The 17,818-nt window shown below is 48.7% G+C and overlaps 1 protein-coding gene across 4 annotated transcripts in view; it reads left to right on the top strand.

Moving 5' to 3' along the window:
• Positions 1–17,818, top strand: part of PAX5 (paired box 5) — a gene marked incomplete at both ends in the record, with an annotated part of 133,782 nt that overhangs the window by 45,611 nt on the left and 70,353 nt on the right. For all 4 annotated transcript variants that reach the window (XM_082012966.1, XM_082012967.1, XM_082012968.1 and 1 more), the window contains one exon: positions 3,949–4,124. In XM_082012966.1, coding sequence (XP_081869092.1) covers positions 3,949–4,124 — 176 coding nt within the window. The remainder of the gene's footprint in view (positions 1–3,948; positions 4,125–17,818) is intronic.

Genomic DNA, 17,818 nt, shown 5'->3' on the forward strand with positions numbered 1-17,818 from the left:
TTCTTTATTTCAGTGTTTTTTACTGGTATTTTTATATTTTGCCTTTTTTTTAATACTAAGCTTTAGGGATTTTAAACATGCTGTGGAGTTTTGTGAAGGTAGGGTCTAGGGTCTTCTGCTCTCCTTATTTTCACCTGTAGTCTTACAAATGTAGAAGAAAAACACCATTTTAAATCACGTGACTTATGTGGTGAGCATGGCTAAAGATCTATTTTAGGCCTATTTAGGAATTTCAGATACTCTCCCGCTGTTTCAGAAAACATGTCATGGACAAGTATTTAACTGTAAAAGCATGCTAAAAAAATGAGTTCACAATTTATCACATTCTTTAAACTGATCTTGCCATTTGCTTAGGTCCTCAGAAAATAACTCGCTCTTAATTAACAAAGATGTAGTATTTCTGGATGACACCCACACCATTTAGGAAACCTTTTGTCAGCAAGACCATGCACGGCATCTCTTCTCAGAGGTGGATCTGTTCTGAACCTGATCTCTCCTAGACTGTTCAGACTTTGGCTAGCCGCAGGAAGCCTTTGCTGGTATGTAATATTAACATTATGTCCGAGTCAGGCCAGTTTCTTTAGGAGCATGCCCGGCTTTTGTTGTGAAACCACGGGTTGTTCTTCTGAGTAGGATGCAGGGAAGAAGGTGGCCACACAGTTCAGAGTGAGAAACGACTGCTTTTTCTTGCACCTAGCAAGAATTGGAGAATTCAGGGCCGGGGAGGTGTCACTGGGACTCTGCCCCATGCGAAGATGGACCCGACACAGCGAGTCTTCCAGCTGCAGATCACAAGCTGGATCATGCGCCGAGTCGGTGTCCGGTGCAAGGCTGGATGCCTGGGAGGGACTGTGACCAGACCGGTTGGGACGGCAGCAGGTCTGGCATGTGCTGGAGCTCGGTGCGGGCAGGGAGCGGGAGGCGAGGGCTCTCCCCAGGGCGTCGGGGCAGACCGGGGTGCACGGCTGCCGGCGCGTCCCCGGGAGGCACGACGCTTCTGGCCTCGTGCTAGGAGGGAAGTGCCTGGCGCCTGAGGCAGTGCACAACGCTGTGGTCTAACGGCACCGTCTTGTCCCGTCTATGTGATCTGCTAGAGGAAAAGGATGAAACACTCGTCTGAGAAGAATGTCCTCTTTTGCGTTAAGGGCAGTATTACATCTGTGCTCTTCATTAGCATTTTTGGAAAGATGCCACTGGACTGGGAAATAGTTGTTTTGCAGAGTAGGTAGGTACACACGTAGTGCTACTGTCAACAAAACATAACCCTCCTAGGTGGATGCATTGATTATATGAAAAATGTTTTTACCACTCCCTCGAGCCTATTTATAAGCCAAAGTGTTTCAAACCTGCCAACAGTATTTTAATTATCAAAGATATTCTAGTGTATTCAAACAATGCATAATGCTAATGGTAATTATCTCACATTTATATAATGTCTAACAACCAAATGCATCCCAAAGACCTTCATGAACTTTCAGGTGTCATGTACAGCGTATAGAGGGTCCTCTACTTGTGCAGCGAAATGCGGCACTTACCTGCAATTAATCCAAGTTTGGGAAGCACAGTGAAAAAGAGCGAGCTATCCTTTCATTCACAAGATGCAGAGAGGGACTGGTAGCAAGGGCCGGAGAGTTTGTGCATTCCCAGACTCCTCTCACAAAGGTGCTGGATGCTCTGGGCAGTAACAGCCTTCGGCTGGCTCCTCTTCTCCAAACGTATTCCCCCCAAAAAATGTGGAGCTGCGCTCTGTAGTAAAAGTGCTGCTGGTGAAACGCGGGTCGGCTGCTCCGTATTTCAATACAGTGGGGTCTGATGATACACCTGATCTCTGGGTGTATAAACGATGCACAAACTGTACCAGCGTCACCAAGAACATTTTCCAGGTCATACCACGTCTTGGATCATTTCACTCCCTTTCATCACACCCTTTAGACCAAAACTGCTTAAAGCTTAACTTCGATGCCAAATTGTGAATAACATTAGTTTAACCTGAAATTTAAAGACAGCATTTCCGTGCTCCAGAGTCAGGGTCCCCCCGGCCTTTTGCTACCAAGCAGCTAGCAACCAGAATTTTAATTTTATAAGCCATGGTTGACTAAACCCAGCACTGGGTCTATTAGATATTATTTGATTTAGAATAGTAAAAAAAATATATATATTTAAAGATACACTGCACTCTTTTATCCCTTTGTATTGTTTCACAGCTCTGTACACGTGCTTAGACTTTATAGTCAGAGGACAGGTTCAGAGTTTTTTTCCCATGTGGAATAAACTGATCCTTGCACTTGACAAAAGCCAACATTGTCTACTCCTGATTTAAGTTCCATGACTTTGTTTGAACAGGTAAATATACAGCTGTTGTTGCCTAAATTGCTGAACTAAAATTTAGAAGGAGGTTTCCAGCATTAATTGCTAACATCAAAAGTCTGTTCAGGGTAAGCAGTTTGTTACAGAGAGTGACCTAGGTTTAAAAAGTATTTGCATGTGTTGATCTTCCAGTTTGAGAGACCTGTCTTAAAGCAGCCCGGTTTTCTGAGTCTGGGTACACAGCACTTTTGTGCAAAATCCATCTGTGCTGAAAGATTATCTCAAATCAGTAGTCCTTACTGAAAAATGCTGTCCGGCAGGATCACCCATGTTACTGATGGCCAGCACATGTCTGGGGAGAAAACTGGTGTCTGCAGCAGCAGGGTATCTTTGCATAGATCTCCTCGATGCTTGCCGTTAAAAAACTCGATGCAGAATCCACCAGGGAAGGTCTGTGTGATGTTATTCCCCTGCAGACTACTTGGACAGTAGTGTTGCCACTGCAACACTGATGAAAATCTTGTTGTTAAGGATGCATTTGAATTCTGCTCCTCAAAATGATCTTGGCGGTGAGGTTCTATTTTTAAAACGTTTCCTCCCTCTGTCTAGTGCAGTGTTGCCATCTGGAGAAGAAATCTGATATTTACTGTTGTTCTTGGAGTTCCACCTCCTGGAGTCCTGGGAATACTGCAGACCTCAGCTCTCAGTGCGTAAAAGATACATTTCTAGCACTGACAGGTGAAGGAAAAGTAGAAAACCACTGTGAATCTGCAAAAAGCAAATTGAAACAAGGCCCTGTATTGCAAGAGTCTTTTTGAACTGCCAATCTAAACATTTTTCAAACTTGTCTCATGGCTTTTCAGCCATGGGCAGTCACTTATGACTTCTGCTAAAAATCTCTGCCAAAAGGGAGAGGAGAGGAGAAAGTGCCTCGGAGCCCAGGCTTTCATCATGACAATAAGCTTAAGAAACCCAAAGTGAAATTGCAGTGCCAGGAGCGTGACCGGCTCAGGGCTTGCTGAGGGTATTGCAGTGGTAGCTCAGCCCCAGGGACATCCCATCTCTGGGGTGCAGGTAGCGCTGGCGTTCTGGAGGCTGTCTGGCCAGCTGCTGCCAGCCGCCGGTGGTGCTGGATGGAGAGTCCCTGCTGCCTGACACGGGCATGCCGCAGCTCAGAGCTTGGCATGGGATGGAGCTGAGCAAGACCTGCAGGTACCACAGGACGGGGATGAAGTGTACGGACAGTGACCGAGCAGAGCGGGTCTGCTGGAGCTAACCCAAGTCGACTGTGACTGTAGCATCAGGTGGTGTACTTACCATTCAGACCATGAACCAGACAGGGTCTCAGGTGGTGCAGTAAAACTGATGCGAGCAAAGATGTTACTGTTATCCTTTGTCCTGCCATTAAGTTACATCTGAAATAATTGATGGTCAATTGTGGTGAGGGTTGGCTGTGATGGAAGACTGGTCAGACCATCTTCTGGCAATACGTGTCTTGCTTGAAACCTTCTCATAAAGATTCCTCATGGTATCACCATACTGGTACCCACATCTATTCAAGGAATGAAATGAGGCACTCCTCTGTAGGTCTCATCATTGCGATGACTACTTATTCTCTGTCTTCTCTCTCCTCTTCGAAAGGTATTCAGGAGTCTCCAGTACCAAACGGCCATTCTCTCCCGGGCAGAGATTTTCTTCGGAAACAGATGCGAGGAGACCTTTTCACCCAGCAGCAGCTAGAGGTGTTGGATCGAGTCTTTGAGAGGCAACATTATTCTGACATTTTCACAACAACTGAGCCCATCAAACCAGAGCAGGTACTATTGCAAACATTCAGTGTTTTCCAGATGTGCTTTCTGCTAGCAGAGGTCTGTTTGGTGGACATCACTGAACACTTCTCAGGGTCTCAGTAGAAAAACACAGAGAAACAGGTGTCATGTCAAGCTCTTCAGCTAAGTGCACGTTAGCCATAAAAGACTAAGTATTAAAAAATGAAGGAAAACACTTGTTGTGTAAACATTAGCAAGTGTTTGGGTATGAAATGATGCCTGATCTGAGCCAGTTACATCAAAAGAGTGCTTAAAGAGCATCACACCTCCTGATGCTTTTATTAGATGAAAAGCAGACCATGCAGGGAACAAGGAGAAGACTTACAGAACCCAATGTCTAATTTTGGTTCAGAGTTAGCATGATTGTGCACACAAATTAGATTTTTGTATCCAGAAATGGCTTATTGGGCATGTAATTGGCCGTTTGCTGAGAGAAACACCCAATTAGTATGTGAAGGTAAATTAGTTGCACCTACAGATTAGCAGTGTGTTTGAGAAAGACTTGGCACTAATTTTTTGGGGAAAGTTCCATTTTTGCAGGCGCAATACAGAAGCACGTGCAAAAACTGATGAGCTGTGTCTCTCTGTGTTCTTCTTCTTGGGCGGCAGCCTTTAATTTAGCTGCTGAGAAGGAGGTGGAAGTGCATATACTGCTGTCAGCACCAATATCGGTCTAGCTTGCTACTTAATGATGTATTTGGGCATTAATCTTCAGTCTTCTTAATAGCAGACCTGCTTCTTAGCAAGGTGGATGGACTCTCAAACTGCAGACAAACACCGTTTTCCCTTGGAGGAGTCTATACATTTGAGGGCCACTGGAGATTTTCTCATGGCAGCCTACTACCATCGTGGCTCTAGTTAAGGAGTGTGTATTGGTATAAATAATTTGAAAAATTACTTACTTATGCTGAAAGTCACATGGTAGAGTAGAAATTTCTCACACCTTTAAGCTCACATCTGTAATTTGTTATTTCATTCGTAGAGTCATTTGTTTTTCACCAGTGTTTGCTGGTTTTGTGGTTTCCCTGGTTTGTATTTGATGAGGACTCTGCAGATCTGAACTCAAGCTGGAGAAAGGTGGGGAAGATGCTGGGGTCAATTTAATTTTTTTAAAAACTCGTTAGGAAAGCCAAACAAGCAGTGTTTATGGAAAGTGAAATGGCCTTCACGTACCACTAGATGGTGGTTATCCCGTCTGAACACCGGTGATACTGGAGAGCACAGGCACTGTGCCTACTCCTGCAGCAAGCCTTTTCAGTGTTAGTGACTTAGAAGTTGTGTGGCATTAGATCTGTCTCTCTTTAACTTTTATACACAAAAAAAGTCATTTCGTACAAAGAGAGTGGTGATGCAAGAGGGTTGTTTCTTTGTCTCTGTGCTCTGAAGTCTCCGAGTCATGTAGAACTGTAGCTCAAAGCAGACAGTCCAGCAGTGAATGTTTATCCAGAGAGAAACTTTTGCTGGTTTAATGGGAAGAACAGGAAGAATTAAGAGGATGTTGCTGAAGTATTATCCTGATTGTCAAACATGGGATATTTGGCTGCTGGTGGAGCAAGGTTCTCCTTGGGTTCATGTAAGCAGCTGTAACTAGAATGGCTGTGCAGCCAGATATTAAGATTGGAGATGTGCCACTGTTAATTTCGTTAACAGCATACTCTCTGCATGCTGTGAGAAGTCAAATAGATGCTGAGAGATGTGTTATTATGATGTACAAAGGGTGCTTAGCAGAACCATCTTGCCTAGGCATTTTTAAGTTTAATTACAAATGGAGTTTGTAGTTGTTTGTTTTCATATAGGTTGGAACATTGTCATTTGCTTTTGGAAGGCTGGGCCGTAGTTAAGTGCTTGTGGCTGTTTGGTGTTGGCTTCTGCTTTTTGGTGGCATGTAAAGTGTACTGTCAGCATGAACATTTGAGATCTGTGTCATTAGGTCTGGTTCACAAGGATGCAGTATGAAGTCCACCCCTTACCAAGCAGATGTGTTTTACCTCTTTGGTGAGTCAAGCAAAGCTGTCATGACACTTAACCAAAGAGGAGAAGCTGTCTGGATCAATTAGTAAGGCCAAAGAAATCAAGGAGAAAGAAAATACCGAGAACATTAATGCTGTGAGTTGGAAAACCAGAGTTGGCTCTGCAGTAGGTTGTTGTAGTAAACCAGGACCTGCCCCTGGCCCCTGGCTGTCCAGGGTGCCAGTGAGCCCAGAGCCGTGCGTTAGCAGCTGAGTCGGGAGTGCATGTGTGGAGTCCTGAGCTATTTCTATAGGGGAAAATAAGGAAAAGATGCTTCTCCTCATAGAGACGAGATGTGGGGAGAAGTCTACTAGGAGCTGCTGGCCCAGTGCTTGTCAGTTTTATTAGAAACTTGGTCCAGTAGCAGCCAGCAGCCAGCTGAATATCAGTAACTTTCCTTAAGCTCAAAAACTTGTTGACGTCCCTGCACTGTTCACCTGAAGAGGGCTTGGCTCCAGGTATTTTACTGGAAGAATGTGTATTATCTAGATAAGGATGTTCCTTTTTCTCCCCGTTTTGTGGCTCCTCTCCAAGTCTTCCTCCTTGCTTGTGCGCTGGGAATGGTCCCGTGGCCACAGCAAGTTGTGGCATGTGGGGGTAGGTCCCTCCTGCACAGCAATATGCTTGTGGCCTCAGCATGCTCGGTTCCCTGATGAAGGCTGGCTCCTGTTGCTCAAGTCCTCCTCATGCATTTTCTCTGCAAAATCCGGGCTTGCCTGTTGGAAGATATACCCCTCACGTAGGTAGGCGTGTTGATGGGCTGTGTGGTAGCGCTTGCACACCGCTGCCAAAGCCTTTACTTTGAGTGCTTCCAGTCTATTTCCTTCACTTTTCCATCTTTAATGTTCCCCTCAGTTCGCCTGTGTGAACTGGAGACTTGTGAGCTGTTTCTCCCCTCAAAACATGTGCTCTTGGCAAGCATCATCTGAGTTTTCACAGCTGCTCTAAGCTGTGCATTCTGTAGAGAGACCCACAGGGAATGAATGCTTGTCTTTGGGGAAGGACTCGTGCAATGCTGAGAGAAAAGGCAACCACTGGACAATGACAGGAAAATAAAATACCAGGCAGTCCTTTGTTCAGAAACAGTACCCACTGCATGCGCTGTGTGAGGCAGGGATCCCACCGTGGGTTCGTGTAATTAAAGACGGTGTCTGGCTGTGTGCGTCGGGGGGCAGAAGTAAGGCATCTCCTGTTGTGTGCCTCATTTCACCCCCTAAAGCCCGGCGGTGCAGCCGTGCACGCATAGGTGTGTGCTGTGAGCACGGAATGTGAACCCTGCACGTGCGCAGCCTGAGAGACAGTCGACGGCAGCTGAGGTCCAGCAGCTGGGACTGGGAAGCCTGATGCTGAGGGTTGGCTTTGCAAACGGAGTCGAGTCCTCTCGTAGCTCTGCATTATGGGGGAGCGACCACGGCATGAAGTCAGTACTCCAGAAGTGCCCTGGCCCACCTCCCCCTGACAGAACCCTGCTATAAACATGAATTCTTGTATAAAATGAATGCCTCTCCCTCATGTTTGTGCCCTTTTGTGCTCATTTTTTGCAAACAGCCCATGATCAATTTGCACTGGCTGCAAATGTTCACAGAAAACTGATTTCACCTATTTCTGGGCACAGATTTTGAAATGCCCGCAGCGGTTGATGGGCGTGCAAACCACTGCACTGCTGTTCTGCTCGTTGCTGCTGGCCCCCAGCAGCGTGCAGCTCTTTCATCGGCCGGGCCAAAGCCCATGCCTTGAGTGTCACGTAATCCTCGGGTCTTGGAGGGAGAAAGCACTCATGGTGTCCACCTCCGGGACCGGCAGCGGTTCCTGTTCTCCCCTCTGCGCCTCTTGGTTCATGTGGGGACGGGCCCCGCTGCTCCCGCGGCGTTGGCTCTGCAGCGCAGCCCCCCTGCCCGCAGGGAAGGCTGTTTGTGTTGCTTCCACAGCCGACATCCAGACTTCCCTCGGAGCAAAGCTGTACCGATGCAAGGTGAGGCTTTTGCCTGCCTGCCCTGGAGTTGTGCCGCACAGCTACATCTGCAGCAGACTGCTGCTGTCCTCCCACCTGGCCCCTGCCACAGGCAAAAGCCCACCGTTCATGGTCGCTGCACTGAAAATTCAGATTTTATCCAGAACTGCTGCTCATCCCTTGTGCTCCATATGCACAGACCTGCTACATCGAGTGGTGTAATTTTCCAGTGCCTAGGCCATTAGGAGCATCCAGCCGGAGGACCTGGCTGTCTCAGCAGACCCTCTGCGTGTCTGTGAGGTCAGTTGTCCTCCGGTGATCCCGTGACTCCTGCTCGAGAGACGGAGGAGCTCCCCCCAGCTCTGCAGGGAAGCCGTCCCGGGCTGGCCGAGCCCCCAGCATCGGTCATGTGAGCTGGTGACCCAAATACATCTGCTGGTTGAAGCATGGACAGGAGATGATCCTGGTGATGAAGACCTGGGAGGTGGCTGCGAGCTGGGGGGCTTTGAGCATGGGAGGCTGGATGGGTGCAGGGGGCAAGCCTGGGGCTCGCAGACCAACGTGCTTTTGGTGTCCATGCGCAGGGGATGCATGCCTCTACAGGGGAGACTGGGATGAAGGATATGCAGCAGGATCAGCTCAACAGTGCATTAATTTCCTTAGAATAAAGCAGAGAATTATCTATGCTGGATTTCTGTCTACAACTGAAATGGATTCTCTTGTATTTTCAGCTCCACACATGGGTCCAATCGAATACTCATTGAAGCCAAGAGGAATATTTCTATTGACTTCAATAGACTTTAGATCAGGGCCATAATGAGGCATAACATGATGTGACCAGATTCAACACTATGTAGGTCACCGACTTAGGAGAGAACTGCTTGCCGCTAATAGCCTATAATTCCCAGGCCCTTGCTGATGCTTTCCCATGGCCTTTAGCTAGAACTAAACTGAATATTGTTTCTTAGATTAATTTCTGGATAAAACGTAGATATTCTGGGCTTGGGTCAAACCCAATAACCTGGCAAACATATACTAATATATGTATTCATGATAGGCAGTGCAGATATGTCTGGATGTGGAGATAAGCATAGGCAGATGAAATTTTGATGACTAATGAACCCCCCGAAATTACTAAAAGAAATTAAAAAAAAAGGAAAAAATGCACGAAGTTAAGAACTGGTTGCCCTCTGTTTCAGAGGGATGTGATGAAGCGAGTTCTCTGAACTGACCGAGAGAGGAGTGTAAGTCCTTTGGAAAGTCTTCAAGTTTTGCTTTCTGTCCAAGTATGTGCCAGCTTTGAAAGAGGAATCTCTTTTTTTTTACTGTAAGGAGCTGTGTTGGATGGTGTGTTTTTAGGAAGGCAGCCCCTGAGAGCACGCAGATGCACAGTCCTCTTTGCAATATTGGGGTTTGATCTCCAGGAATAACAGGGAAAGTCCAAAATAAAGCCAGAAAATAATGTCCCTTTTGTGTGTTTTAAGTGTGACTCACTCACTCCCAACGTGCAGCAACTAGAGAAACAGAAGGAAGGAATGAACTGCAGGACCATATGCTTGGTCCTGGTATCTGGAGTGTGAGTAAAGTTTGTTTTCCTGAGGGACAGTACCTTTGGGTGGACAGAGGCTGCTGAGGATCTTTTTAAAATACCTTGAGACTTGCAGTGAGAAATGCAGGGCTGATATTTGCTTGTAATTTCCCCAAACTTTATGTTGTCTGGTAACAGTGAAAATTCTGGCAGTAACTCATGGCTATGTTTGCACATCCAGAGTGAAATAATTTCTTGGTCTTGCCAGCTGCAGAAGTGATCTGAGCATGTAAATGCAAGTTCTTACCTATGGGTTGTGTGGTATATGAAGAACAAATTAAAAGGAAGACAAAACAACCCGACATGGCGTGACAAGTGGACACACATGCTAAAATTGGCGGGGGGGGGGGGAAGGAAAAGGAAAAGGAAAAGTAGAGTTCAGCATCGATCTGCTAGCTCTGCCTTGTACGCAGGCCGGAGTCCGGCAGGCAGCCGTGCGGGAAGGCGTGCCTTAGGTGGGCTTGGCAGCCTGCGCCGTGGCGGAACGCACCCTGTGCAGAGTGGACGTGGCCATCGGGGGTTGCGGGGTGAGGAGTGAGACTTAGTGTGCGGGATGAGTTTGCGGGCGGCGGCGTTACCCCAGTGCCATCCCGTGCCCCCGCCTCTGCTGCTGGCTGGTCCCTCTTCCCGCACCAGTGGAGGTCAGCCAGGGTCAGCAGTGGGATGGGCTGTGCCGGTGCTGGTGCCGGCCGGGGGCGGCTGGCGGGTGCCCGTGGGGAACGGGGGCTCCCCCATTTTGCTGGCACTGTGAGCCCCTCTGCCTGCAGAAGTGGGTGGGTGGGTGCAAGCGCTGGCAGCGTGGAGGGGAGCAGCTATCAAGGGTGGTTTTGTGGTTTTTACAGCTGTGCCTCTTCCAGCTGAAACCTCCTCCGATCCAGTCTGTGGCTTTTACTGGTGGGAGGGGAAAAAAAAACAACTCTAAAATCCAGCCTAAGCAAGCACATCAGGAGAGGAAAAAACCTTCCCATATTTACTCTCAGTAGACTATTAAACAACACCAGGCTATTAATTTGGCTTTTGAGTCTTCACTAAAGCCCATAAAAGCGCACAGTTGTCAAATGGAGTTCATTTTAATTTCCTTTCAATCACAGTAAATTATTCAGGTGATAAATCAGCTGGGGCAGCCTCCTGGCTGTAATAGAAACCCTAATTCCTGGCTAATTATCCAGCCCATTGCTGCCAGCAGATCAATACCCTTACCAAATGGAAAGGGCGCGGGGTCTGGGCAAGCCGGGTGGCGGGGGGACGGCAGCTGGGAGCACGGGCGCCCGTGACCCCTGCCCGCGCGGGGGCTGCGGGGGGTTAAGCTGTGCAGCGCTCCCTCCTTCCCCCACCGCCCCTGAGGGAACACGTCCCCTCCTGGGCAGCAACGTGGGCTAGGGCAGCCGCGGCTCGGCCGCCCACCGCCTGCCCGTCTACCATTGCCGCGCTCGGGTGCTTCGCGGGGCGCGGGCGGCACGCAGTGCCCCGGTGTGCGGGTGCGGGTGTAGGGGATGGAGCCTGCCGGGGCTGGAGGGGGTTGTGGTGCTCTTCCCCACCGGGGTGAGCCCGCTGCCCTCTTGCCACTCGGTGGGACGTGGCACTGGCCCTTTGCTGCGGTCGTTCCGTTGATTCCCTGAGTCTGGGACTTGGCTGCTGCTCCGCAAGATGAGCCACGGCAGGGTGCTTGGGTGGCGCGGGAATGGGCTGCTTGTGTCCCGGGGGCACGTGCGCGTGCTGCGGGGATGTACTCGCTCCTGCTGCTGCCCGTCTGTGCCGGCTGGGGGCCAAAACGGGTGGGCACGGGGAGGGTGTCTGCTGGGTGAGTTAGAGACTACTCCGAAGGAGGTCACAGGGTGGTAGTATTTTTTCTTGCTGAGTAGTATCTTTAAATAATGGCAAAATTTAAAGAGGCTAAGAAAAGAGTGGAGAGGACCAGCGCTCAGCCATAACACAGGACTTTTCACTGGGAAGGAGCAGCAGGTCTTTGGAGATGGCAGTTGCAGTTACGCCCATTTTCTCTGCGTGAGGTGGCTGTTCAAGAGCTGCTCCATGCTCCTCCTTCAAGCCCTGTAAATGATGCTACTAACAATGGCCTCCGGTTCATGGGGAGCCATCAGCTCCTGGTGAAATAACAGGATTAATCTGCAGAGGTGTGGGGTAGATCTTCTCCATCCACCAGGATCCCTCGGATGCTCTGGGGAGCTCAGACCTCTGAATTTGGCTTCTGGAGGATAAGCCTTCAGGATCCCTATTCCTATTCACCATCAACATGATTGTCACTTATTTTCATTACGATGGCACTGGGAGGACCAGGGCTAAAAGACTTGTGCAGTGGCTGTCTAGGGAAGAGCAATGTCCCCGAAGGTCTTCTTGTCTGAATGGAGAACACAAGTAATGGCTGGGGAGAGCAAAGCAGTTTCACCTGCAGTGCAGATCAAGGTAGAACAGCCGTAGGCAGTGACTTCTCTGGGGTCGCTTGTCTGAGCCCTTCTTCCTTCCGTCACACTGCTGGGGCAGTGAGGTGGGGGGTGTGCACCACGTTCTCCTTTGGCTCTGCTCTGTTTTAGGGTCAGGAAAGAGAAAAGAAACCTGCCATGGTGTTTCTTCCTGCTGAAAATCAACTTTTACAAGTAGAAAGCCTTTTCCCTTAGAGTAGCAGCAGAAAGCACAGCTTCTTGTGCCAACACCTCCCGTTCGCACCCTTGCCGCTCTGCCCTCCCTTACAAGCGTTTTTTTGTGCATGAGTTTCTGAAGACTGCACAAAATTCCCCACGTGTGCCGCCTTGCTGTGACACGTCGTGTTGGGTGGTGACAGTCACAGCAGACAGTGTTGTATGACACCTGGTACTTTGTGTGACAGTGGGGCTGTGCTGGCGGGGTGTTTTCTGGGGAAGCAGCATGACAGGAGCCATGTATCCTGCTAACGTCTCTGCATCAGCATCATCTTTGCAAAGAGCACCCTGCAGCTTGCATGGACACCCGGGTGTCTCTGTGTCTCTGTCTCAACCAGGCTGTAGTGAGTCAGAGCCAGAGGAAATGGACCGAAAAGCAAACAGAAAAAAGCCACTGGGTCATGCCTGCTTCTTCCCTCTCCTCCCACCATCATGTGGCTACATCAGTGCAATGAAACCAAGCTGGGGGAGAGCAGCAGCGCACGGGTCTCAGGGATTGCCGGCTGTGTTTGAAAGGCTAGAGCTCTCCCAGTGCCTGTTACTTCGTTGGAGAAGCCTCAGTGATGGCCTGGGTTTGTGCTGATGCTGCTGCCCTCCGGGTCTGCTGTGTCAGGCTTGCTGGGGGTCATCCCCCTGCTCACGTGGCTTTGCCTGGGGACCATGTCTGGCTCTGGCGGGGCAGAGCGTGGGTCTGTTTCCTACCCGGAGGAGTCCTTGTCGCCTCCTCCTCTTGCCGCAGCAGTGAGGGGGAATCCCCAAATACCGAGGTGGACAACGCTTTCAGGAATTGCAGTGCATTCCTGGTTCTTAACATCCCTTTTCCTCCTCCTGACTCTCTCAGATGTGATCATTTGTGAAAATACAATTCCCGAGTTAAAGGAAAGGCAATTCTTGCTGTCTCTGGATCTCTGACATCTCCCTTTGTCCATGTCTCTTTTCTGTTTGCTCTGTACGGACACAGTGGGGGATGTCTTTTCCCCTGGGCAGGATCCCCAAACTGGGCACAGGCTCATGCAGAGGGGCTGTTGGTGATGGGTGGCACGGTCAGCAGCGCCAAGGGCACCATGGCCGGTATGTCACTGGCGGCTGGCCCCGGCGTCCTGGCAACGCTCAAGTGCACCGGCGCAGGTGCAGGAGCTGAGGTCCAGTGACTGCGACGGCAGACCAGCTCCCCAGTGTTCATGCACAGCTGGGGGCACCTTGGGGGTGGAAACGCTGTCGAGGAGGACTGTGGTGTGCTTTTTGCCCGAGGGTCTGGGGAAACAGTGTTTGGAAATTGCAGCCTTAGCACCATTTCTGTTGGGTAATGTTGGCAGGGGATGCTTTGCCAGTCACCAAGCTCTGTCTCAGCACTTTACACCAGTTTTACGCCCGGAGATTGGTGACGACAACAGAACAAAAAGTCCTGCAAAGGCAGCAGGTGACCTCCAGGAGACTCTCCATGGGCTTCTGTAAGCATGGTACAGAGGCGGGAAATTTAAGAAAAGCCTTCCCCTCTTGGTATCTTGCCAGAAGCGTCCACATTTCCTTGCAATTTGGGAGCTGTCTTTGAGTAATTGTATCTCTTTATTCATAATGTGTTTTGTGACAAATAGCTAATTTTTTTTCAGTTTAGAGAGATGAACCAGGTCTGACACATGAGCAAGTTTTAAATAAAACCCCACATCTTTGTCTGCAGTGGAGTCTTCCTTTCAAGGTTTCCTGTCACCAGCAGGCAGCAAATGGAAAGTCTGCTATTACAGAGAAAGTCACAGACAGTAGCCAAACAGTGGACTGCCCGAGAGCTGAAGGAGACCAGTGATGTACTGGCCACCTGTCAGATTTTCAATATCACATCAAAGCGTAATGTATGAATAGGATGAGTAGAATTATAATTGCTCATGTAGTCTTTTTCCCGTTGAAACATAATAGGGGAGTCATACATGCACTTTACAGTGTGCATGTATGTGATGCTCCGCTTGCATAGGAAAATAGATCTGGAATTGTCCTGAAGCTGGTTTTCTCTGTGGAAAAAGACAGTGTAGTGTAATGGCACTAGTTGGCCAAGATCACGTCATAGCTTGACCGACCTCCTTATGTCTGTGTTAGCCCTGCAAGCGAGGGAGAGACAAATCTGTGAGTAAACACACTTGCACATTGATTTATTTAATGCCTGGCCTGCTCACATTATATTTGAAGGGAAGGGCTTGCACTGGCATTTGAGGAATGGGACAAGACTTCTCTTTTTAGTCCCCGGTAAATGTCTGGATCCTGCAGGCTTTGAGTAGTTTCAAATACAATTTCCACCTTTTGGTTTGGAAAGCACTGCTTACTCTGTAGGTTTTCTCTAAATCTGCCCATCGCTTTAATCAACAAAGATGAGTTTCTCAAAGTATGCTCCTTACACAGCTAGTGAATACCTGGAGATCTCAATGTGCTAAAGCATCTTAGACGGAGCCAAGCTCTTCGTGGCAGTGCACGGTGGGAATACAAGAGACAGCGGCATAAGCGGACGCAGGAGAGGCTCCTCAGGGTCCACAGGAGCACTTCTTCTGCCGAGGACAGTCAGGCAGGGCAGACAGTCAGGCCCTCAGAAGCTGTGCAGTCTCCATCCGTGGTGGTTTTCTAGACCCAGCTGGATGCAACCTGGCCTGGCCCCATAGCTGGCTTTTGGGGGCTTTTTGGGTCCCTGCTTTGAGGGACCTCTGTAGCTTACTTCCAACCTGGATTATCCTACAACCTTGATGTCCAGCTACCTGCTGCTCATGCCAGTTGTTGTGATGTGACTTAGGGAAACTCTCCTATGGTTGCAATGGAAAATGTGAAAAGTGTGGCTTGGGTGGGAGAGCAGCACCCAGTTCACACGGTGTGCAGGTTGAGATGGAGAGCTGCCTGGCATGAAGGGCCCAGGACCCTAAGCCACTTGCTCAGTGCAGATGCTGCATTTTCAGAAGAATGCTGTAGTTCTGGGTTACCACTTTTTTAGGAAGGAATTGAATGAAACAACCTACAGAAGTGGCTGTGTGATGACAAAAAGCAATTGTGCAGCTAAGCTGCTTCCAAAAAAGGGGTAGTTTCAAAATTCCTCTCGGCTCATATGAATAGTGGCTGCTTGAAAATCTGGTGGCAGCAGAATTTGCTGAAATGAAAAAAATAATTAAATCTGAAAGGAAGGAAACTCTTACACTAAGAGAAGAGCTTAATGTGTAGGGGGATGGTTCCAGCCCTGCTCCTCTCACCTTGAAAATATAATTGAATAAGGGCAACCTTGGAGGGCAGGGATTTCCTCTGCTCCTTCGCCATGCTGCAGAAGTCCCATCCAGGCTCAGAGCTGACCTGAGGTCTGAGTCAGTCCAGACAAGTCACGTTCAGGGAATACCCTGAGGGCTGTGGGGGGACGAGGTACTGGAGGCAGCGGATGCCTTTGAAAGGGGAGGCACTGAGTGGGGCAGAGAAGCCACAGTTGCCAAATGCTGCGTTTGGTTAAGTGACCAGTTATTAGCACCTGTCTAAATAATTAAAACACACAACTAAATAATGGATAAAATTAAGGTAGACGAGACATTGTCATCAGATAATATGACTGACGAGTGGTTTTCAAGAATTGCCAAGTTGTGAGGCTTCTCACCAGAGGGAGGTTTTGTTGAAGGCACAGACCGCACGTCTGTGTTTTTGCTGAGGCAGATGGTTGCTCTCTGGTTCTCGTGACTGTAGAGAAAAGTTTGAAAATATGACCCCAAATACACTTCTGGCTTAAAAATTGGGGCAGCTGTCGGGGTGGGAGAGATCATACCAGCAGTGGTGCTCGGGTCATACCAGCAGTGGATTCCCTTCTGGTTGTCTGATGCTGTTTTCTTGCTATGATGTTTTGCTGTGCATGCAGTGCCCAGGCATCTCCAGCGCAGCTGACGTTTTAGCGGCAAAATGATTATTACAACAGTAGCATGTCTGGCTGAACCTGTCTTTCCAACAGAGAATGTTTTGATAAAAACTGAAAGGTTTCACCAAAAACTGTCATCTTTGATGATTTTTCCATGTAGAAGGTCCCTCGCTGGAGCCTTTCACAATACCGAGGAGGTGCAGAGCCTCCAGCAGCAGCAGGCTGTGGGTGTCATCAGGCAGAGTCTCTTTACATGGAACCAGCACCCTATGGGTACCCTATAGGTAGCCTGTAGTTACTGCACTCATTTGTCAGCCTGCCCATGTTTTGTTTCATTTGCAGCGTTGTTTCTGCTTCATTTTGCTTCATTTGCCCTCCCTGGCACGTCTTGTTTGCTGCACAAAACACTCTGGTTAAGGGACCCAAGCCCAGCGGAGTCACATTGGCCTCTGTCAGAGCACGGGTTGTTCCCCATGGAGTCCGGCTCCTGCTGCCTCTCTAAGCCCGTGGCCCCCGAGACTTGTAACTGGAAAGTGCTTTGTAAATCTTCCAACAGCAATGTTTGTCCTTAGATTTCTGGCTTATCCATAAACATGTCGCAATCAAAACTGTCTTGCCATATTGTGGCCCTTCCCATTCCAGTCTTGGGTAGAGGTGAAGGAATTAAAGAAAAGCTTTGGAAAAATATGTTTGTGTGTTTGTTTTTTTTTGATGAGATCAGTTACATGTTGGGGATTTGGAGGGGAGCTCAGCACTGTAGAGAAAGTTGCCACCCCCATAACGGAAAACAGAAAGACTGCTGATTGCCGTAGGTTCACCTGGCTCCCAACAGGGCCACCAACAGGAAAAGTGAAAGTCTTTTGGAAAACAAAGAATGTGTGTTTTTGTCCAGCTTTGAAAGTGGCCTGAAATTTGGGAGTTTATGGGCTGATACGGATTTGCTCGGCTTTGACTTTGCAATACGCCGCAAAACACAGCAAATTCCGTGGCATGATACATAATATGACAAAGAGTATAATGAAAGGATTCTCAGATGGCATTTGTGAAATAACTCCAGGTAGTTTGTCTGAAATTGTTACAGAAATACAAAAGTTGTTCTTGCAGATGTGCACAAGAGTTCTCAAGTGTCAGGAGCTGTCAGTAGAATGGAATAAAAAGATACGTCAGTACTGATGTAAACTTCACGCGCATTCCCAGTGTGCCTTCATACTTCGGCTTTGTATTTCTCCGTAGGGAAATGCTTGACTGTGCTCCTGGTTGCGTTTTCTTCCCTGCTTACCCATGCCAGGTGCTTCGGTGGACGCAGCAGAGCCACTGTGGTGGAGGATCGTCTGTTTTCCTTCCTCCTGTGGCTGAAGTTGTGGTTGGGGGTGAAAATATCCGGTTCCTGTCCTGAGGAACGGCGTGTTTTTAGCAGCTTGTGACAATGAGTGGCATGAAGTGGTTACGTACTGGGTTTGCAAAAGCAAAAAACTGCTTTTTCCACCTGGGTGGGGTGTGTTACGCATTATTTTAGATGGTTGTGTTGTGCTGTGTTTCGGTTGGGTGCCCGTTTTGTTAATGCGGTGCCTGGGATGGTGGAGGCCGCTGACAGAGCAGTGCGGCGACTGGCCGGTTCGC

The sequence above is a fragment of the Phaethon aethereus genome (assembly GCF_964289735.1).
Source record: "Phaethon aethereus genome assembly, chromosome: Z".
NCBI lineage: Eukaryota > Metazoa > Chordata > Aves > Phaethontiformes > Phaethontidae > Phaethon > Phaethon aethereus.